At 40.2% G+C, this 24,639-nt stretch overlaps 1 protein-coding gene and 1 long non-coding RNA gene across 3 annotated transcripts in view; both read left to right on the forward strand.

The window, feature by feature from the left end:
- The window catches only part of LOC132907047 (protein-L-histidine N-pros-methyltransferase), a 43,796-nt gene that overhangs the window by 14,695 nt on the left and 4,462 nt on the right, over positions 1-24,639 (forward strand). For both annotated transcript variants that reach the window (XR_009658099.1, XM_060959790.1), the window contains exons 2-3: positions 897-1,108; positions 21,838-22,050. Coding sequence is in view for 1 of the 2 variants with exons in the window: in XM_060959790.1 (XP_060815773.1) it covers positions 897-1,108; positions 21,838-22,050 (425 nt within the window). In the remaining variant the exon portion in view is untranslated. The remainder of the gene's footprint in view (positions 1-896; positions 1,109-21,837; positions 22,051-24,639) is intronic.
- LOC132907049 (uncharacterized) lies at positions 22,066-24,604 on the forward strand. Its single transcript, XR_009658100.1, has 3 exons — positions 22,066-23,201; positions 23,267-23,337; positions 23,425-24,604. It is a non-coding gene; the product is annotated as an uncharacterized LOC132907049 (long non-coding RNA).

Raw genomic sequence — 24,639 nt, forward strand, 5'->3', positions numbered from 1 at the left:
TTCTCATTCTCGGAAGCTGACGGTGAAATCGGATATCTGTCGTGTACCACAGCCACACTGAGCCAGACTATGCCGGTGCTGCCGGTGTTGCTGGTGTTGCTGGCGTTGCTTGGTGCTTAGTGGTAGTGGCATGGTATATACATAGCGATGGTCGGTGGCGATGGTCCGGTGGTGGTGACCGCCGCCACCGATGCTGCCAGCGGAGGACCGGTCAACGTAATTGCTTCTCCGACTGTTTTGCGGTTCCGCACCGAAACCGTTCGCCGGCACCGGAGGAATATCGTTAATGTCGCGATACGCGGCTCCGATAATGAAGCGAGAAACACTTTTTGCCGGACACCTTGCGGGATGTTAATGAATCGCAAGGGGGCCGCGGCTCTTATTTCGACGCATTAACCCACCGCGAAATTTTGCGGAGGCCGCGGTCTCGCGGAACGTGATGCGTGTCGTGATTGCCTGCGAAATTGAAAATATTCCTGCCCGATACTCGAACGTGGCTTTGCATCGTTCCTTGCTTCGTTCGGAGCGACCAACGTGCCTTTGAATTATAATTTCGTACGTCGTTGCTCCAACGTATTACAATTATCGCTACGTTCGACCACAGGAAAGTCCTGTCGGTAGATTTCAACGTCGATCGAAACGATTAGAGGATAGCTTATCGGTAATTTAATTTTTATACCTAGTTCTTGCGTCTCTATATGTTTTTTAGTTCGTCGTTTTACAGCCACAGTGTAGAATAAACGTCGTATTAGTTTAACGTTTGTATCCGCTTATTGTATCCCTGCGTTCTTGCAAATTGTATCTATAGAGAAATCTATAGAGAAAAGATACTTTTAAGAATTGGTATTAAGTATATTAGGTTCGAAAAGTATTTTCAATTCTTGGCCTTGTTGCAGTGGTACAAAATAGACAGAACGAAAGTCCGAGAAGATTTGCTGCGTTTATGGATTCCCCTTGGAACAGGACTCCAGCACGATCAACCCGACAAAACCGCCGAAACCTTCCTAATGAAATCCATCGAGAGATCGGACTCTTTACCATTGCAAGCCTGGCACTCTCTGGCAAGGTCTGCTCTGTCCTGGTTCATCAGCCGAACTTCCATAAACGGGTAAGTACTGTAAACCACGATACGAAAGATTGGAAGATCGTCGCGGTAAACGGACTTGATTATCTGCACGTTTAACATCGTAAAAACCGAATCTTTTTACCGATAAAAATGTTATCCCTATACAAACTGCATGCATCGCGTACTAGCAACTAACGATACGTAAAACGAATCGCCCGCTGTTCCAAATTCTATATTATCTCATCCAATCGTAAAATATAAATTTATGCGTGCCATCGATTTTCAAAATTTGATGTTCCGCTTAGGCATACGCGCGAGATGTTAGAATCTGTTCAAAGTCTCCACCGAGATCGTTAGACCCGGAACGAAATTAAACGTACGGTTATTAAAACGCTGAGATACGTCTGTGAATATATCCGGAAAAAGCGCCAACGATTTTGCCCGGATCGTGCGAAGCGCGTGACATTTGTCTTTCGTATCTTCGACAAGAGTGCAGCTTACATCCAGAAGCCTCGATAACTTCGATAATCTCCACGACTCTCGTAAAACGGATCTTCCGACGAATCTCGGATCTTCCGACGTCATCCAACAATTTCTCCTCGCATAACCGGAAGCACAGCCCCCCGACGAATACTCGGCGAGTGCCAAAAATCCACAGGGTCTCTTTGCGAATCTCCTGGCATCTCGCTAGGGCAAGGTCTCGGCCTCGGCCTTGCTAAGGTAGATCGTTTGCGAGGTGATGAAAGGAGGCTTTCCCTTCTCGCCGGTTAATTAATAACCACGCAGATACGATCTCCGCCTATCTGGCTGTCCGATGAGGCTCGACAACCTGGTGGCAAAGGCTCCTCTGCCGGTTGTACCCCGTTGCTGGGTCGGCTCTCGAGCTGGGTCTCTTCTCGGCCGCTAGACAGGATAGAAAGAGAAGGGAACGGAGGGTTAGAAAGAAGAAAGAAAGAGATAGAGACAGGTGGCAAGGGGTACCTGGTAGAGGGAGAGGGGAATGGTTATTGATGACCAGCTTTGTTTGCCCCCCGAACCGTTTATTAAAATCCAACGCGGGTGATTAACCTCTCCCCGAGCTACGCGTCGTCCTGGCAGCTACCAGGCGAAACACCTCCGCATCCACTGTGCCGCCTGTGTATATGGGATTGACCGGGGAACCGTTTATTAAAATCCAGCACGGTTATCCGCGTGCTACTAGGCGGGACAGCCTCGCCGGTCGCTTCATGAATTAGAATGATGCGCAGCTTTCTTTTTTCTCTTTTTCTTTTTTTCTTTCTCGTACGAATTTTCGAGACCGTGTAGGCAGGATTGAGCAATTAACGCGTTATGGGAATACCTGGATAGGGGTACATCGTGGGATAAATTTTTCACGATTTTCTTCCGTTAGGTTGATTCTATTGGGCGTTAATGAAAAATAATGTATCGCGACTCTAATGTATAGAAAGTATTAGGTTGTCCGAAAAATTCCTTTCGTTTTATAAGGAAATAGTTGATGCACATTTTTGTTTTATATTATTTTATCCACTTACCTATGATCCATTTTGTTTCGATAGAACATATCCATATCTATCATTTCCTTGTGAACCGAAAGAATTTTTTGGGGCAACTTGGTATATCTTGAAATTTAATTATACGACACAGTAAGTAGACTGGCGCAAATAGCGTTTACGCAAGTTTAGATCGGTATCGTTAAAGAAGCAAGAGCTTTTTCGTTGTTTTTTATTTCTTTTATATGAGAACGGTAGAGAAAGCACAGTGTTTCGTCGCTTTCTCGTTAACTTAACGTCGAATCGATAAAATCGGTAAATACAATTTGCGCGCGTATTAAAATTGTCGAAGTGATCGCCACTTCTAAGAAAACTCTACATCCGGTCTTCGGCATAAAAGATATAACTTAGCAAACACGAAATTGGCATCCCGCTGGGGGTAGCCACCCACATGCTATATTTATTTTTATTTTATTTTTTTTTTTTTTACCAATGAGATATAACACTTTATCAAATGTCCTTCAGGACAAATTGTAAAAACCAAAATAAACTAAAAAAAAAATCTGGTCTTCGGTGTTCTAAGGTCATCGATAGCGCATAGACAAAAGAATGCGTCGATGACAGACCATAAGCGGTACACGCGCGACGTTGGCTTCAGGGTTCTTTTAGTCTCAGGGTAACATTGCTAGCGTGCGGATCTGGACCAGCTTACATTGTGTTCCACACTTTATACTTTAATATTCACAATATATATACTTACAATACCTTACAATTTACCCACGCGTTTCTTTAATTCCACATACATCGAATAATCTTAACAAAAATATTGGATACTAGACAGGATTATTTTCACCACGAATGTTAAAATTATCGATTCATAATACGAATTATAAACTAAATTGCCAGAATATTTCAAATATTATTACGTAATAGGGTGTACTCGATATTCGTGAAAAACATTCGTAATACCAAGTTGAATTTAAGACGGGTATTATTCGCGACGTGAAACAAGGGAAGTAACTAAGCGTATAGGTAGAATATTCGGCGTTCCAAATTGCATCGTCTTATCGGTTGGCCCTGTGCCGTGGACTATCAAGATAACTTTCGTTTATACCATCCAAAATAGTAATTCCACGCTATCAGATAATTTTCGTTATGCTCGACCTCTTAACTTCCATAATCTCGCAGTTAAGGCTGTTATTTTAAAAATAGAGCCTGTCACGCGTTATTTTCTTCGCAGTTTTTCACGTTCTATCGTTACGTGAATACCTACTTTTATATCATAATCCAGCTATATTATCTCATCGGTATGTCCGATTATTACCTTTTACACACATTCCACGTATCTTGAAAAACAAATTCTCAATTAACTAAAAATTTCTCCCGACCATTTCATTGTACCTGCTTTCGACATTCTGCTATTCGAATCTAGCGACTTTTCTCGTTCGTCGATACGGAAATCGATGTCACTGTTGCGAGTGAAAATTGCTGTGGAAAATCATCGACGTTAAATCAAAGACACCGATGATTTTATTTTCTAAAGCAAACTCGTTCTCGGAAAGAAACCGGATCGATCCACGCTACACAGTAGCCTAACTCGATACATAATACTAGATGCGCGTTTATTTTGACTCGATCAATCATCGACGGATCCGGATCCCCCTTGTTTCCATAAAGAAACCACTATACCCTTATCCGCGTTGAATTATCCGTGTTGAATTATCCGTGTTGAAATTCCGCGCATACAAAACGAAATTACACGATAATGATATCGTACCGTAACGAACGGGGCTGCCTTGTAATTTCATCCATAAAGTCTGTTAACGAATTTCTAAGTTGAAAGAAAATTGCGTACGCGCGATACACGTACGTATCTCTGACCCTGTGACTTCTTTTCATTATCCAAAAGTCAAAATCGCTTTGAAACCTCGCTCCTATATGATTTCAAACGATCGTTCGATAACAACCGACGATAATAATCGATAACGAGCGAATTATTGTTTCCTACGAGTGCCATTCGAAGTCCACGAAACGAAGTTCGAGTACGAAGATTGACTTAGACTTTTCCAAACACGCGTCGAACTTGATCCCATCGCTAGTTACGATGACTCGCCACGGCTTAAACAGCAATTAGCAGCCATCGTCCCCGGGCTTTTATTATGCGTATTCACGGCAGAACGTTGGCATGGAAGGAGGAGAGTCGAAGCCTCCAAACTAGGATGAGAAGAACGACGGAGTCACCTGGGTGACGTTCACGTGACGTTACAACGCACTCCCGCTGAGAATATTAATTACATTCCCCCCACGGCTGATCCCTTGCATCTTGGTAGCCGCTGACTTCGAGACCCGTTCGCTCGTCTCACAAATTAATCATAATTAGCGGTGAGATGTCCTCCATCGGTTACCAAGAGAGAAACGGCCAGCGAAGCGAACGATTTCGAGCGAACGAAAGATAGAAAAGACGAAGCAGAGAGGAGGTTAGAGGGGATCGAAAAGCATCTGAGAGGAAAGATAGAAGAGAAAGGAGAGGCAGAGACGAAAGAAAATCAAGTCTGGTCGAAGCGTGCATCCGTTCGCTTGCAGGACGAAGGTCTCGATGTTCGTCTTTCTCAAATCTTCAACGTCTTCTTCGTTTTATTTTTCGACCGACTTGATCTTTCCCTTGGAACACATCGAGTTTCTAGCTTCTTTTTCTCGCTCCGTGATTAAACAGGGAACTTTTAATACGACGTAATTGAAAATAAAAGCTACTCGTTTCGGGTTAAAGACGCAAGAGTTTCAAACGTAGCCGAGTCGACGAAGTTTTACGAAAGTGAAAGGTAGAATTATCAATACAAACGATAGCGTAATATCGTGACTCGAAAATTTGGAAAGGAATGAACAGCGCTGAATCTTAAACCCGTTTGTCTCTAGAAAATACTACGATAGACGTATCCTGTTCTTCGCTCGTAGTGAACTTACTTCGGTACTTATCGTACTTTACGACGAGTTTTGAATTAAAAAACGCCAGTTTTAAAACGAGGGGACAATCGTTTTAACGATATACATATGAAAAATATACAAATATATAAAGATCAGGCGTTCTCGTTCCCTTTCGTTATTGCATCAATGACTGGTAAAGACGACGTTCGAAGTTTAAAGTACAAGTTCGAAGTTTACTACGCTTTTTAGTTCTACTGCTGTAAAAACAATCGCATACGCGGTGAAAAAAAGGTCAGATATTCGATGTACCTGAAAATGAATTTCAACCTTCGAACGAAATTGCGCGCAATTTTCGAGGGATCCGGGAGCAGGTGGAGACCCACGTCGAGCCGAATCGTTTCGCAGCTCCTTCGATGTCAATTAACAATGATTGCTACATCGACGTGGAACGGCCATTATTTCTAATTGTTCGCCGGAAATGTTCTCCTTGAACCAGCGAGTTTCTGTTATTTCCATGGCTGCACGATTGTATCCAGATGCAAATTCGGTCGTTACTGGCTGTTTGCTCCGCGGAACACGGAATAATTATAGCCCGGTCCATTACCGTTTCACTTCTAATACCGGTGTTCCATCGACGTGCCTGTTGATTCGTGCCTTCGTCCTGTTTATCCTGCCACTTTTGATACGTTCTGCGAATGGTAGAAAAGCGAAAGAGTCGTGATCAAGGAACGCGTAATTGAATGTTTCGCTCTCTCGTAGTCTGTTATAGTCGCCAGGGCTCTCGCTACTGTCAGTTTACCATCGTTTGTACGATAATAATTCGCGATTAAATGATTCCTTGGATAAATATCCAGGAAAATCGACAAGGTTTAATCCTTTTGATCTTACCGATGCGGATACGCGTCTAGCCAAATCTATTCTCTTCGACTAACGAACATGATATTTCAGAGAAATTCCATTGCTCAGGTCTGCGAACATCTGCCTGGCTCCGATCGATGAATCGTCCTTTCTCGACAGAGAGGTAGTTTTCGTAGTTTTGTTAGAATTTTATCTTAAAGTTAAGAGTAATAATCTGTGGAAGACACAATGTTTGTGTTACAATAATATTCGGTGATATTTATTAAACGGAACTACAGAACCTGATGTATATAAACGAGTGATATAATTAACAACGTATGGAGATTGTCGATCGTTGGTTACTCTCAGACTAGACGTAGGTAGTGACCCACGATCCCTTAAATATTTTAAACCCCACTCTCTATACAGTAACGAGTTTTTTTTTTTTTTTTTTTTAAATAGTTTATTTAGCCAATATTTGATTTTTTTGTACATTTTTGAGATTCACAATAAACAATGAATTGAGTATGGTGTGTTTAGGCAAAAGTACCGATACGCGTCGGTACGACGTAGCCATGGTCTAATATGTGTCGTGGATTTTCGGTTTTTGCGTTTATTTTTTTGTCTTTTTTGGGTTTAAGTCGCATTGGTGCGTGGTTTTTGTGTATTCTTGTGTGTGTTGTATTTTGTCCTGAAACTTGGCCGCAAAACAGGACTCCTCGGTGTATTACTTTTATGCGTTGTGGGATTTTGGGGGGGGGGGATGAGAGGGAAGGGGAGGGGGGTGTTAAATTATATTATTTACAATGATTATAGTATTTACATATTTACAGTATACAGTAACGAGTATGACCTAAGCGCGTGAGTGCCTGTGTAAGAGTATTTGTGCCTATGCGTGTAATATCGTTGTATTCCAACAAGTTTGCATTGTTTATTCGCCATCTCTATAGAGAGACGACAGATTTATGTCTCAAGGACCAACCGATGAAATAACGCGTAAAAGACGCATAAACGCGATGCTGAAAGAACATGAGAAAACGAAGAAAAGTGGGTTACCCGTTTAGCGAAGTTAGTAAAATACGTGTCGGGATAATAGATACGTCACGAGAGACTGTTGCACGAGTCGAAGGTACAAAAGAGAATTTCCATAATTGGCAGAAAATTTCGATGTAACATAAAATATCTACCTACTGAAATTTCTCCGAATTTCTCCGAATTATTAAATCGTTCTCGCGTTTCATAAATTGTTCCATGTTCGTGATAACGCTATATTTCACCCACGCCAAGTTCTACATTTCGTATAAACTGCAGATTTACGTAGATAAAATATCCGATTCTCGTAAACTAAATCAAGATCGCCTAATACCTATCGATCGACTAACGATGTAAGGAGAAAGATAACATGAAATTGCGCGAAGGGAGAGGGTGGAAAACATCCGATCGATCGTAACAAAGTGAGACAAGCAGGTCCCAACAGATTCCGTAGTCGGACGAACACAGCAGCCAGTTTTTGTGTCAGGCCCCGGAGTGTGCGGAACTTTAGAATGGTCGTGAGTATGTACCTGCCGAAGAAGGACGATCGAGGAAAGGGGCTGTTTAGTTCCGCGCGCCACCTGTTATCTCCCTGTCTGCTTTTCGACCTCCCCTCTGTCCTTGTAAACCTGACTTCCAAAGGGTGACCAGATCCTTACTTTCTCATCGGTATATACGATATATACCTCTTCTTGCTTGGCCATACTTTTAAGACGTTCGTTCGACACGTGCCGGAACTTGCACGTCACACTCGTCTCCCTCGCTTCTAAATTTTCTATCCGAGAATCAGAAATTCTTTACGTTTTTGTTGTCAGTCGGTTGTCGAGAAATTGAGCGATATCGCAAACTATATATCGCAGTACCTATTTTCGTTCATACGACGAGTAGTAAAATGACAAATTTTGTTTCTTTCGTAATTTTCCCTATTAATTAAGACGTTGTAGACGTTAGGGAAAATCGTAATATCCTTTGGTGCTACGATCGAAGACACGTTAATTTTTAAACGTCGTCGTTAGCAAAACCATTCGTTTCCATTTGTCGTATACAATGCAAATGGCAAAGTCACGTAAACTTATGGCGTTATAAGGTAAATACGATTTTAATGAGCGAACAGAAGCACGTGAGTCGATAATTCGAGGGAACCAGGCCGAGCATTTTCGTAATTACAACGACGCGGCAATGAAATCAGTAATTTTCCGGAAACGATTGGGAAACATACGTTGCCAGGGAATTACGTGTTCGCGATGTTTATCACTTGAAAACACGTCATTACGTCCCACCTCGTTTTTGTTCGTCGCCGGCCAAACATCGATATAATTTCGTAAGTGCTTGTCGGCCTCGCAGTATTAAGTCGCGTCGATTTTATAAAAATCCTCAGATACGGAAAACTAACGAGACAACCGTGTGTCAATTATACGACCGATTTTATCCGTTTTTCCATTAGCCACTTTTATATTTCTGTTTCGTTATTGAACTTCCCTTCGACTTCATTTAGGATTAGAATTTTTACATAAATGCTTATACCTCGTAAATTAGTAGTCCAATAATTTTTTCAACCTGCAATCTATCTAATCACCTGTATCTACGTATCTTCGCGCTCTTCTAAATCCAACTTGATCGAACCTTTCACGTTCGTTTTGCTTCGTTCGTTATCTCGCGCTAGTCTTCCTCGATTTCTCAGCTTTCGTAACAATAAGAAACACGTGTTAGAATACACATTTTTCTGAAATAAAAACGCGTTAAAATATCTCGAGTTGTATCATAAACGTACCTGTTGAAGTAATTACTTCAAGAAAAACCCTACACCTTTTTCTTTTGTATATCCGTCACCCGAAGACCGCTGTTACGAAGAGAATAGAATTTGGCGAAACAAAAGATTCGAAATAAGAAGAGATCCATATTATTGCGTCCTTGAGTATAAATTTTGTTCTAGCTTGCAAGATCTAGAAAGAAAAGAGTTACAAGTAAATTTCTATTGCTGTTTCTCGTAACCTTCAGCTACAGCTACGAGGTTAACTCTTTGGTAATGTCCTTTGCTATAAATATTAAGTTGTCCGAAAAGTGTCTTTCTTTTACAGACACGTCTTTTACAACGATGCATCTTTATAGAAACACGAAACCTAATCTGTCGAACCTTGTGATCTTTATTTTGATGGAACAAAATGGATCATACGTAATTCGATAAAATAATATAAAACGGAAAATGTTGTGCATCCACTATTTCCTTATAAAACGAAAGAAACTTTTCGGACGACCTAATATATGAACGTGTTCCCTATCATAATTTCTTCTATTGTATCGTAACACTGTAGAGTGAAAATCTGGATCAGCATACGCTATACCACTATACTTATACTTATTTCGATATATTTTTATATTAAAAATTCATCCACTCGTGCCTTCCTCGTATCAGTCTATCTCAACAGTACCCACTACTGGTATGCCTGTTAGAACGTCTTCGGATAAGAAAATATAGATAGGACGTGGAACAAATAAAACTCTCAGTCGACAAAGTGCTACGTCTTTCTCTTTGAAAACCGTCTCGACCGAAAGAAATCACCTAGGAACGCCCACATTTGTCGAGTTTCTGGCGAGGTAAAGGGTTAATGAGCAATTAGCAGGGCGCAAACTCGTGGCGGAGGACGCGTGGCCACGAAGAGGGTGGTATGCGTGAAACGAGCGCCGCCCCTCGTTTATAATTAGTGGCCACAGGACTGGGAACAGAGAGAAAGCCAGAAATCCAGAGGTTTTCGAGGGGTCGACGCCCACGAGACGCTTTTCCATTAGACGCGAGAATTCGCGCCTGCGCCCCTCCATTAATTACGGAGAGGGTTGCCAATCGGAAGGAGAGCCGAGCGCCGCGCAAACGCGCTAATGATAATTACTGACCAACGAGCCAACGTCGTCTCCGTGGACCAATCGCAGGATGCTGACCGAGAAAAGAAACGAGACGAGCGAAGAAAGGGGAAGGGTTTGTCAGGGTGTCCGAGGGGTTGAACGATGAAACTCGCGCGCTCCGAGATCGAAAGACCCTACGTTGAGAATTAAGAAAAGTTTGCTTTATTCGGAGACGCGTTATTATACGTGGTTTGCCTTTTCGTTGATAGAAAGAGAAATAGCGAGGAAATTACAACGCCATCGAATTAACGAAAGAACGCGTCTCGTTTATCTCTTACAGCATCGATGGTTCGATGATGATGATAAAAAAAAAAATATCGATTAGAAAGTATAAAAAGGAAGAAGATAATAAAAGATCAATATGATGTAATTTACGAAATGTATATCGCTTTTTTTCTCAATGAAGAGCAAACATGTGAGTTTGAAACGTGTTAGTGTTCCAAGAATTGCAGTTGGATATTTACAAAGAAGGGAAATAACAGTGGTTCGTATTATTAGTAGGCAGATAGGTATATAACGAGCTTTATTATTTTTATATTAACTACGTCTCCCTAGAAAATATCGGAGTAGGAAAAAGAAAGGAGTCGTTCGAATCACGATTGGGGCAGAGAATTTTAAAATTCACCCTCGTCGCGCACGCGACATACGTACATATACGGATAATAATACCTAACCGTTTGATGAAACCGAACTGTACGATATTTTATACTTTCGCTTATGACTCATTTATTTATATCGATTGCACAGTTTTCTTACAGCTACGTATCACCGTGTAGTTTTACCATCAATTCTACTTTCAATCGAATACTTTAATTTCAATTGGGCGTTTCAATATTCTCGTTTTAATACTCTCGAAACACGTGCACGTAAGTTTGAATTTAACACTTGAACGAGCTTGATATTTTTCGAATTGTTAGCGCAAAACTGGAACTCCGAGACTCGCTATTTTGACAGAATCTGTTCGACGGAAAATTATTTTTCGCTTTCGATTTGCCTGCTTTTATATTTTCGTCTTATTATTCCAATTGCAATGGGATATTTCAGTATTTTTACGTACTTCGATGCGTTCGAATTCAACGATAGCGTAGTGGACGGTGTGACGTGTTGTTGGTCAAATTAACAACGGGACGAGTTGATTTCGTTAACTATATTTACAGATATTTTAAAATGTAGAATACAAAGTTAAGTTTGCTCGCTCGATGATGTTCGTTATAAGATTGCGCGATACTGCGGTACTGATACTAATTGTTATACTTATTCGCTCGACTGATGATCTCGATGACTCGATATTTATAACGCTTCGCACGATCGACTGGCTTCTGGAGAACATGGTCGTCTATTTATACTGGTCGAGGGAGTACCGAAAGGTTTGAACTTGTCGCTTGTTGTAGGTTGCACGTAGCAGCGAAATTGCTTTGTCCAAAGTTTGTTTATTAAATTATGTGCGTCGTACAGTGTTAATCCTCTGTGGCAAAACAACTACGCGAGGCATTTTCGAATCGAAACGTCCTAAGACGCATATGCCCTTACTATAGTAATATTCGTCGAATTAGATACTGTTACGATAACTAATCCTAAATAAATGAATCCCGTCAATTCGATCCAGTTCGGTGGTTCTAACGTTAAATAGGAAATTATTTCTCGCTTTCGATTTGCCTGCTCGCTGTTGCTCACGAGTAATCACTATTTACAATCAATTTTATATTTTCGTCTTATTATTCCAATTGCAATGGGATATTTCAGTATTTTTATGTATCTTGATGCGTTCGAATTCAACGATAGCGATATTCGTTGAGTTACGATAACTAATCCTAAATAAATGAATCCCGTCAATTCGATCCAGTTCGGTGGTTCTAACGTTAAATAGGAAATTATTTCTCGCTTTCGATTTGCCTGCTCGCTGTTGCTCACGAGTAACCACTCTTTATTCAATTTTATATTTTCGTCTTATTATTCCAATTGCAATGGGATATTTCAGTATTTTTATGTATCTTGATGCGTTCGAATTCAACGATAGCGATATTCGTCGAGTTACGATAACTAATCCTAAATAAATGAATCCCGTCAATTCGACGCAGTTCGGTGGTTCTAACGTTAAATAGAAAATTATTTCTCGCTTTCGATTTGCCTGCTCGCTGTTGCTCACGAGTAATCACTATTTACAATCAATTTTATATGTTCATATTATTATTCCAATTGCAATGGGATATTTCAATATTTTTACGTACTTTGATGCGTTCGAATTCAACTATAGCGATATTCGTCGAATTAAATACTGTTACGATAACTAATGCTAAATAAATGAATCCCGTCAATTCGATTCAGTTCGGTGGTTCTAACGTTAAATAGGAAATTATTTCTCGCTTTCGATTTGCTTGCAAACGGGCAACCACCCCGTTCCTGATCGCAGCTCGTAATACTCGGTCTACCAACACGCCATCGAACGTATCGAATCCCGCTCGAATCATCTATCCTATCCGATACGAAAATAAACAGCTTGACGCGATGGAAGTTAAAGAGGAAAGCAAGAAGCATCCCTTTGTGACAGCGTATTGGTATCGGCGGTACAGGCGTGACGAACGCATCTTCCCCGTATATAGTATCAGTATAAACCGGTATGTATTTCCACGGGACCAGAGGCAGAGGAAGAATCGTAGACCGCGTAGCAATGGTCCACGAGCAACCCTACGAATTACATATGCACGGGTGTCGTTCGTAGAGTCGCGCGTCCACATAAATCGAACGATATGGGGCTGGCCAACCAGTCAATCGGAATGGCCGTTAACGTCTATGATAAAAACTAGCCGTGGCCCCCGCACGATCTCTCGTCGCTACCATGAGGATTCGCCTAACGAACAGCGAACCAGTGTCTTCTTCGATTCCACGTACGCTATATAGATATACAGGGTGTTTCAGCCAACTGGGCGGAGCTATATCTTTCGCCACCGTAAATGGAATTTTGAAAGTTATACGAATAAGTAAAATCGAGATCGATTTGGACGAATACGCTCGAAATCCAGAGAACTTGGATATATGTAACCCTTTTATTTATAAGCGTAGTACGTTATAGTAACGTACAGATAAAAATGACACCATCCGGTGATACATATGGAGAAAGAATTTTCTAATCCTGGAACGTTACAGCGAGAAAACGCATTCCGCAGTCATCTTTGTTCGTATCGTGTCTGACGGTACAAACGTAGTAATCCTTCGCTATTTATACTTTCCGCTAATGTTCCTGCGTGAAAGTTGCAGTTAAGATCTACTGTTGTTCGTTCTTTGATTAGAATATACCACAATTTCCTAATATTACAATAGTGGAATCGTGTGTAATCTGCTACACGTTTGTCACAGAAAAATCAGAATGAGAAATACAAGGAGAATTAATAATCATCGATACGCTCGTTAATTATTCCCAGTTAAAATATCGAGTAGATCGTCGAGTTTCTCCTTTCGAATAATCAAAGTACGTACCTCCAAAAGCAACATTATTATTTCAGAAGGAAAATATTTTCACGCTCTCTCGATGACTTTTCAAGCAATGTAAAAAATAAATTTACCATCTTCGCTCGATTCCTAATCCCGTTAAACCATTGTGAAAAGCTTGCGGGCAAACTGTGCATAATACACGCTACTGTGAAACCGAGTTGTAACAACGTCGGTATCTGCGTTCGATCGGAAAAGTTATATCAGAGAATGGAGTGTTACGCTTATTATATATATCGAACACGTTCGCGAGGAACTTGCACTTGGGAAAAGATGTGTAACTTATTATATACGCTGCAGTCGATAGAATGGAAGGTTCCGGTGGGGGCAAGATACATTGACCTTACACACGACGATCGAAGAAAGCTCAGCTTGAAGGAAAGACATCTTCAAACGTTATTTCACGTTATTCGATCGTTAGGAACATTTGCTCGATAAAAACGAATATAAATTCGGAAATATTATAACGACACCTGCAAGCTGTGATTAAACGTATCTTACACCGCTTCGACGCAATTAATCTCTGTTGTCACGATTCTTGATTCTTTTCGTATACTTTAGAACGAATGACTTTTATCCGCCTTTTATCCTTTGATTATCGATCGCGATTAGGAATACATTAGACAGCTATCTGCGATTTTATTTAAACGCTCGATTCTTAATAATTCCAATTTGATTTTATACGTTAAGAAAATAATTTTCTTCGACGCACGCTCTTATTCTTTCTTGTACTTAGTAAGCTACAATATGTAGCTGGTTGGCCGAATCAAGTCTACGCCCGTCCTTCTTTATCTTTTATGGCGCAACAACTCTTGGGGATCGTACTCGAATCACAGTGTTTAAGGCGTCTAAAATTCAGAAATGTCTCCAAGGAAGGGGGCAGGATTTGCTGTAGCTGGCGCCGAGAAGAAACGAGTTATAAAAGCGTGTATTTCCCTCGCGAATAGTCCACTTCGTGCTCCTATATTCTCCCACGACAATCTCGCTGAAAATCGGACGATGTTCCCGAACTTGCGACGAAATTACAAACTGATACGATATCGTGCTCTTACAGATTCACCAAGTAAATCCAAAATTAGAATCCCATTTTATCAAACTGTGATATCATATGGTAATAGAATAAAATAGACTACCGTCGATTAATCGAATCATTATACGGTGAATCGAGGTAAACTAACTAACTACTGTGATATCGAGACATGAGAAAGACGTAGGAAGAGAAATGCGTATTTAATCTCAAAACCAAATAAAAATGGTTTTATTCTAAACAGTCGATTCATATTCAAGCATAACCTTTCAGCGAACGCTATTCCTCGATACAACCAACAATAGGAATTCTTTCCTTCGTATACTTCCCTTTTCAGTGCCGACTTATCGCGGTGAAACAAACGGAGCATCGAATCCTTCAAAAATTGACGCGAGGAAACAAAAGGAAGGGATACGGAGCGTTGCGATTTCTTCGCTCGCGCCCCTTTCGTAAAAGCGTCGCGGTGTATAGAGACCGGGGGAGTGGAACCGCTCCCTCCCTCGCCGGGAAAGGGTCGAATTGGTTCGAACGTATACGCGACGTGTGATCCACGTCTCCGCGCACACGCTCGCCGACGATGTTCGCAGTCACGACGAACGCAACGCGAACGTTTCGAGATCGCGGACGCTCACGAAAAAGAGAAAGAAAGATGGATAACGTTTCCAGGGGTGAAACGGGCCTCGAGACTGACAAAGGTGGGGGTAAAGGGAAAGAAGACGAGATACGTGGAGAACAAGGAAATCGAGAAGTATAAAGGAGAAAGAGAGAGAGAGAGGAAAGTAGAAAGGCAACACGATGCAAAAAGGGAAAGAGAGTATGCGAAAAACTCGCATAACGATCCCGTTTAAGAATCGCTCCACATCCCCCTCCCGTGAGACAAACCCTTATCCCGTTTAACTCCTAGGCGAAGCTGAGCGAAATAACGGGCAAACATGCTCACCAGCCACCCACTCGGCCCTCTTCCCCCGTTTCCTCGTTCTTACCCGGCGCGGAGGACAGCATTTGCAAAACTCCGACGTGTATAATAGTAATTATTGTCCACGGATACTCCTATCCACCCTCCCTCCCCATCCTTCAGTCGCCGATCTGCCACCACCACCGCGACTATCGCGGCGTGGCCTCCCCTCCATCGCTCGTGGACAGGGTGGTCCATGTTCCACGCCTACCCAGCATCCCTAGCTCCCAACTACGTCCTCTCTCCCCTCTTCTCTTCTTCTCGCTTCTCTCTTCCGCTTTCCATTCTGTCTCGCATAGCCCTCGGAACTTCTCGTCTCTCACACCCGCGCTCCAAGCACGACGAACGAGCAGAAGGAGAAGGAACGAAAAGCCAGCTAACGAGATACCGTCGCCGCGGCAGGGGGAATGCTAAATAGACGCTACGTTTCTCTCTGTCTTCTCCGTTCTCGTTCCTCTCGTTTTTCCTTCGAACGACACCGTTTTCCCCTCCTTTTCTCGCTCCCTCTCTTCGTCCTTCTTTTCCCCATGCTATCCCCACTATCGCTATTCCCCCACCACGCGTTGACTTCTCGTACACATCAGCGAAGCTAGCTAAATCCCACCACGGCGAACCGGCGCACGAGCGCACACGAAAATAGTCGAACGAATCCGAAAATCGTCTACGGTCTACATTGTCACCGCGGACGCACACTAGCTGCGCATACGCTGTGTCGAGCGCGTCGTTCCTTCTGATTCTCTTTCTGCTTATGCTTATGCTCATGTCTCGTCTTTCTCGTCGCGCTTTTACTAAAACCTAGAGCGTCCATCGTATAATCGTGACTGAAGAATGAAAAAGGGAAGAAGGTCGAGGAAGTACAAGAAACGATGACGTCGGAACGAAAGACCCTTGGTTCTCCTCTTGTTTGATTTCTTTCAAATAATCTTCACGCCTTTCCGATCGCTCTTCTTTCGTACAATCCGATAACGGCTGAACCGTTTGAATAATTTATTAATTAAATTTCGGTGCTTCCCATCTGATAACGAAAAATTGTTTTAAAATGAAAATAAAAAAATGTATTTGCTTCTATGATAAGTTTAATTCTTTATAATCTATATTTTTAGCTTATGTGAATCTTTTTGTTCTCCGTGAGAGATCCTTTGTTATCAAATAATTCAAGGAAATACATATATCTTAAAGTATCATCTATGCTTTCGATATCATCGAAGACAAATGATAAATATCGTCGATGCCAATAATGTTTCATAGCGGAAAAGTAGAAGCCGAGTTCAGCGGTTCCGTTCCATTATTGATGTTTATAGCGAATTGTCAGCGAATATATATACAATACAGAAGACTCGGAATTAAAAGTTTCACGGTCGATTTGAATTTGTAAACGTATGAAAAGCTCTCTTGAAGAAAAGTTGGCGAACGATCTGTGAAATTTCTCAAGCCACCGTGATCCCTTTGCTTCTCACCAATTCGAAATACATTTTTCAGTCTGGCAGACATTGATTGAGTGCATCCTAGGAAAGTAATACCGCTGAAATTGACTATTGAATCGAACGAGGAAGTTATAAACATAACTCAAGATCCTTGTTGTCTCTCGACATTTGATTTTGTAATTAGGAAATACAAAATCGAAATTAATTTCTATCAATATCTACGTATGTAGTGGGTTATTGTACGTATAAGGGTATTTTTATCAATTATTTTGGTTAATTTATAATTTTATTCGTTAGATATGTTGTAATTATTACAGATCACAGTTGATAACAGTTAATTGTTAATTAGACGTCTCTTATAATACAATCTTCGATAACAGTAACGCAATAGCGCGATAGAAAATAGAGGATTCCAAAATTTTGGCAATTACAGTGGCAAATTATAGATAACGCCAACCATAAATACATATGTAGCTATATATCAAAACATTTAAAACATCTTTTGATATTTCGTACAAATTGAACATTTCCCATTTTCTAATTATTTTATTACAGTACAGTAAGATGAGTAAGATATCCTAATGCTTACGGTCAGCAATGTAAGTCACGAAACGAAAAGTGAGTCTCTCGACGTGGTCGAAAAGCGATCTAGAGCAACAATATGAAAAAGTAACCGAAGAAGGGGAAAGAGAAGTGACATAAGGAAGAATAAAAAGAAGGAGGAGAAAGGTCAGGATAGCGCGTTATGCTCGTTCAGGGCGACAAACGAAGGTAAAGATGACTGGACGGATTCCTTAAGTGTTGCCCCAATCAGATCCCATGTCACTCGGTTCATTAATCCATTCAGGGCGTACTTCGAAAAGTTCCACGTTGTATTACAGTGTTACACCGGTCCCGAATGTAACGACGTGAATATATAATGATGTTCGAAGCTTGAAAAATCTCGAGCGTGACAAGATTGAATCAAATTATAATTTTACCGCATCGATGTAACCTCTTAAAGCGGTTTACTTAAAGCTGAACCGAACTTTGCATCCATAAATACAAGCATGTGTTACATTCTCGATAGAATTCTATGACCACGTCGAAAATTGAATATGCGATAGTACTCTAGTACTCTCTTTACAAGTAGTAGTTCTTTTTTACTTCTCTGACGCCGTTGTTACAGTTGGCACTATGAGAAGTTTCAAGTTATTTGAATTCAATTCGTGTATCTTGACTAACCTAAATCGCACGCCATTACACCAAAATATTTACGTAGCGATATTAATATTTTAAACTGATTCGAACCGTTATAAACAAAAGTACAAATGCTGGAACCGAAGTTCGATAGTAATTGCCATTTGTCATTTACTTCGATCTTCAATTGAGATACTTACAGCTTAGTGCCAAACATTCTCAAAAAATAATTCGTTGTAAAGCTTCCTGTAAATTTATGATATCGTGGCATATGCTCGTTTTCCATCGTCTTGGATTCCTCGATTCTCCGAATGCAAACAGCAGAATACTGCAGAAAAACCGAGATACGATGAGACGCATCTCGCGTCTGTGTCGTTAGGTGTGTTTCTGTAATGCTAGCCTACCTTCGATTATTTGCGCGTCCGGTATCGGGAGAAGGACAGATCGCAGGTAAAACGATGGTGCAAAAAGAGACGGAGATAGGTGTATCGAGAGCTCTGCAGCAATCCAGCAGAGAGCAGCACGGCTGAAACGAAGATTTGCAAACAATAGGCCCGTAGCGGGGTGGATTCTTTAGATGGCGACTTGATACGCATCGCATTTACATATTATTGCTATTATTAGGTAAACGGTCCTTCGAGCGCCTCTTTAACACTACGCGCTCGCCCTTCGAGGTATTTTACGAGCGAACGCGAGAGGCCCTCACCGATAAAAGCCACCGAGGCCATAGCGAACTGAACCAGCGCCGCCTGTCGGTCGACAAAAATTCAACCACCGCACCGCCCGGACCGAGTAGGTGGCTGGAATTGTAAATAATCGTTCAGAACCCCTGGAAAAAGATTCTTATCACCTTTATACCCGCCACTGTCCCGTTCCGTGTAGATATGACTCGTAGACTAGCCATCAGCGCTTCGAAACTTCTTACAGTCAGTTATTTTTAATCCCGATGATGTATGCTTTGAGATTGCTACATGATTATTGGTATTGATGTACATATATAGTTACTTTTATAACACGTTACTATGTTGGAATCGATGGTGTTTAAATGCGCGCTATGTGCAATTCGTCATTGGTATGTGGTAAGACACGATACATATTTGTAGATCTATTTATTAGTACTGAGAATAAGTGTTTTAATTGAATATCGATCAAGTAATTGAATCGATACCGAATTGTACGACTCGTATCGATTCTAGTGCAAGTATTAGATTCATAATTAAACTTTTGTATGAATTTTGATATAGAAGATGTGGCCTTTCTCAAAGAATATATTGAAAAGATAAAGTAAAATGTCGTAGTGTGTATCTTTCGTTTTAAAGGACTCGGGCTTGAAACTGCGAAGATACGTGAATTTAATTATAAAGTAGTATTACGTTCAAACTATCTAAATGCATCTTACCCTAAAACAATTGGCTCTAATTTCTGCGATTTGAAAAATAATAATACATTATTAACAACGTAACGAAACTGCGTGGGAAAGAAATAATGGGCCGATTCAAAATTCGCGTAATAACGCAAGATCGCGAGGGATCGGCTTTTTAAACCTGGCAACGCTGTGTAGCCGCGCGCGCACCGGACTTCTCTAGACCGCGTGACGCCAGGGTCGAAATTAAAGACGCGGCTTCGAAAGGTAGAGGTAGGGGGCCCCCGACGACGAAGTTGTGGAAAGCAAAAAGGGCGAAAAGAAGGGATCGGAATCGCTCGATAAAACAGGGCGACGTTGGAAGCACCGATAGGCCCCAAACGATTCTCCATTGGGAGAAACATTGCGACGCGGGGAGAAGGGAGGAACGAGTACGTACACACAATGGGGTCCAAGAAGAGGAGCCGAGAGCAAAAGCGGTGAATTAATTGTCGCTCGCGCCGCCGACGAAGCCGCCACGATCCGCAAGCCTGATTTGTGAGCCGCACGCGTGTATATCGTATGTGTATCTACCCGTTCCTTTCCTCTGCTCTCTCCCCCTCACCCTCTCTTTCTCACTGGTTCTTTCGTTTTCTCTTTCGTTGCACGCTCTCTTCCCTTTCCATTTCTTTCATTCTTCACTGGTTGATCGTCTCCGGCGTGCAACAAGGAGACCCGTGTACAGGTTATACGCGACCATGGTGGAGACTGACAATGGAAACAAGCCCAACGGTACGGCAAAGTAAACAGGCACTGTATAAGAGAGACAGAGAGACGGTAAAACAAAAACAAGATGGTAATGAAAAGAAGCAAATAATAAACGGAGAAATAAGAGAGATAGACCGTGAATGATCCGTGGAAAGAATAAAGAACAAGATAGAGAATCGGAAAGATGCTACGAAAAATGCGGCAACCGGGTCTCCATGTTTCTTTCTCTTCTTTCCATTCGCTTCTTTTCATCCTCCTCTTCCGCACCTCTTTCCTCTGTCTCATCTGAAATCTTCTTCTCTTCCTTCTTCTCCTCCTCCTATCTCGTCTGTTTTTCTTTTTCTTTCTCTTTTTGATTTTTATTTATTATTCAATAGAAGCCAGGAGGTGCTCGTTAATTGATGGCACCGGCTATGGTCGAGCGCAGGAAGCGGTAGAGAGGGAGAAAAATCGAGGTGGGCCCACGAAGAAGGGGACCATGAGACCACCATCGCCTTATTTATAACGCCGGGGGTAACCGAATTCACGATCAAAATCCCGCGTTCCGCGGCATTGATGGATCGCCACCGTTGTGCGCCGCGTTGCGGCAGCGCTGGTATTTTCAAATGAACCCGCCCTTTTTCCTCGTGCGTTCAGCCATGGTTCAGCCCTCACCATCATCCGCCGGCTAGTCGCAAGATTCCCTCCGAAACGAGGCATCATCGAATTCTCCCGACTAAACCGAGCCACAAACACGTCGGACCTTTTGATTTCTATATGCAGCTGCCTTTCATCGATCATGGAAGCTCCGTCGACCCGCACAATGAGATGTTGAAATATGTGTTACCGTTGCGTTGATTTATTCGTCTCACCCTTCTGTAGCCTACCTCGTGCACCACCAAATCTCGACGTTTACGACTTTATCTTGTAATAACTTAGATTTACCTTGTCAAAGTTGTTACAGCGGAATTATATTTTGTACGAGACAGAAAATGCGAAAATTTCTATACATGCTCGTATAGCGTTGTAAACTTTCTTCGCTTTTCAATACTTTAAAATTTATTCGCATTTAAAACGTAAATATTTTATAATCCAAATGCGATTGTAAATTCCTGCATTTTTAAGCAACATTTGATTCGAAAAATTATAATTTTCTGTACCGATATCATATAAATATATTTAGACGATTAAGACTTATTTAAAAAATATAAAAATTATTATATATAAGATTATATCTTATTATTATATTACGAACAGTTATGTGGTAAAATAGTACTTTACCATATTATATGTTATATAATTTCATCAATAATGGAATCTGATCAATATTAATATCAAATATATTTCTCAAAGAAAAGACAAGCTATTCTGTGTACATATATTCTATGTTTATTAATTTTCGCATTTCAACATTATAAAATGATGATTTCAGGCTGCTCGGCCGCGGCTCCATGCATGTCTTTTCCTGCGAACAGTTTCAAAAATTTATGGCAGCGAGCGGCTTTACAGGGCCGTGGCATTCGTTGGTGGATTTAGGAGCTGGCGACGGTGCCACCACTGCTCATGTAGCCCACCTCTTTGAAAAAGTTTACGCCACAGACATATCAGCACCGATGAGATGGGCTCTGGCGAGAAGGAAGTTCACGTAAGTCACGTTCAATCTTTCGTTCAATTTGCATTCTTCGAAATGAAAGCTTTAAAAGGACAAGAAAATTGTAGGGTTCCCACTTCTAACTATTTAACGAAATATCGATGGGGCAGAAATTTGAAAATTTTACGATACACAGAATTTTCCACATTTTTATTCGCCCATCTATCTTACCTTTTTTATATTAGAATGTCGTAATTCCATCTGTGTTTAAAATATACAGAAGATTAAATTCTTTGCTCAAGTATGTGCAACGAAAATTCGTACGATGCTATGAATATTTCAAGTAAGTGTAACTGATGCAATAAAGAATGTTAACTAATTTTAAAATATTCCAAAAATATTTGCAAATTTGTAAACGATCCAAAAATGCAATTTTTATATTAGTAGGTAATTAAAATAAATCGAGAGAATTTGACAAACGTTTTAGAACTTTTGTTGAAAATAAATATACAATTTTTTAAATTATCTTATCCTTCTTTCGAATATTGTATTTTAACGTATGAGATATCTATTACAGGTTTCTTCTATACGATTGAAAAGCGGTAGATATACTATATTCAATATACCAACTAAAAAGATAAATAACATCTAGCAAGAAAAATTCTGCTTTCCGGTGAAAGTTAAATCACATCAAAAGTACATTTAAATTGACGTTATTTTACCACTTTGGCCTGTAGACGTCTATTTCTTAAAAACTGGACAAAACCACTAATTTTAATTGCAAAAAAGAAGAGAAAAGAAATGAAAATACATTTCGTTAACGATAGATCTCATGAAAATTGAAACTGATCATTGAGGTCATTCTTGCAGTATCGATGTATAAATTGATTATTCTTAAGTTTCATATCGAACGACCGGTTCACCCTAGAACGAACATAGAATTCGTCGCTCATGGAACGTCGACTATTTCAAAGCTCCTCGTAGTCGCCTTAATTAAGCGCCGTAGATGCTTAATTCAATGGTATCCGAGAGTTGGAGGAACATCTAACGACTCAATGTCGTCGAGGACGGTGCATGTAATAGACCATGGTGCGCTACTAACAAGTTTATGGCACCGAATTGATTGGAGTAGAAGTTTACGGTGGTTTTACACCCGACCTGTCTCGCGTCGATACGGTTGCAATCCGAGACTATTCGAATTTTAAGTAAATGTCCGTAGGGTGCGATGTACCCGTAACCGTTTTATAGAAATCCGTTTGCTCTTTTCCAGACGAGTTTAGAACCCTCCCCCCGTGATCTTAGGCGCGAATGAAGATCTTCGAAGAGAAAATAGGAAGAGAAGTACGTGTTAACACTTAGAATACGATAGTAGTTAGAGATGCAGTCACCGTGAAGTAAACAGTAACTTTGATTCGGATCATGTCCAAGGTGTGGCATTATGTGGGATCCGGTTATACGAGCGAATTCGATGCTTGAAAATAATTAAACAATAGGTTTGTACGAACGTTGAGTTGATTTTGCTTCCGCTTTGGAGCTAAGACTAATTTCTTTGTTATCTAATTATTAATATGATTTTCGTGAGATATGCTTTCAGGCATTACTTTTGTCTTTTACAGTTTAATGCTGTGTAGTGTTTCTTTAAGGTTTCTTAACTTTTAAATCATTTATAGTATTTGAATTTATTATTAATAAAGGAAGAATATGTAAAATGAATGAATTGAAAAGTCTTATTTTCTGATTTACTAATCAAAATTTAACCGATTTGTTTGGATAATATTTATGTTTTAATAATTTTATTAAAATATTGTATGCGTTTTATTAAAATTTGTAACTTGAAAACAAGCTTGAGTGATTGTATAAACATATTTTATTATTTTTAAGTATTGAATTTATTAAAACAAATCCCACATAGGATGCTACACCCTACTACAGCATTTATATTTAGCTAAAGTATTTAAATTGTAATTATATCATTCTTATTCTTTTACTATTTTAAAATTAGATAAAACTTTGTTAGAAAAATCTAATATCTACTATGTGGCGCTAGATTTTTCACTGTTTCAAATCTTACTGACAATGCAAGTTTAATTTATCATCCAAATCCAATTTAATTTATTATCCAAATGTTTGTGTTATTAAAAATAACGAGAATATGAAAATAGGCAAAATAAATAAAATACTTTTTGTAAGAACATAACAGTACCTAGATGGCCTGCATTTAAAATATCTGAATTTACTAACTTCATATTAACTTTTATATTTCTTTTATCCCAAATAAAAAGAAATTATGTAATACGTTTCAAATTTAACAGAAGAAAATCATCAAAATCTATTAAAAGAAATATTCTATATAAAATAAGCTACTAAATTTTTATTTAAATTTAATCCTATGCAATCCACAAATCATGTGCATTCTTCTCTTAAAATTAGTTCCTATACCTTTGACCAAATAGCATGCACGTAAATAAAATTCCAAAATATTAAAAGAAACATCTTAAACGCAAGATGACGAGAGGAAATGTTTAACAGATTGTGTGAATTAATTATAACAGCATACTATCACCCCTTTCAAATATCAAACAACATATGACATATTATTCTATGGGAATAAAATAAAAATGGAAGAAAATATACTCTATTATC

The sequence above is a fragment of the Bombus pascuorum genome, chromosome 5 (assembly GCF_905332965.1).
Source record: "Bombus pascuorum chromosome 5, iyBomPasc1.1, whole genome shotgun sequence".
Lineage (NCBI taxonomy): Eukaryota > Metazoa > Arthropoda > Insecta > Hymenoptera > Apidae > Bombus > Bombus pascuorum.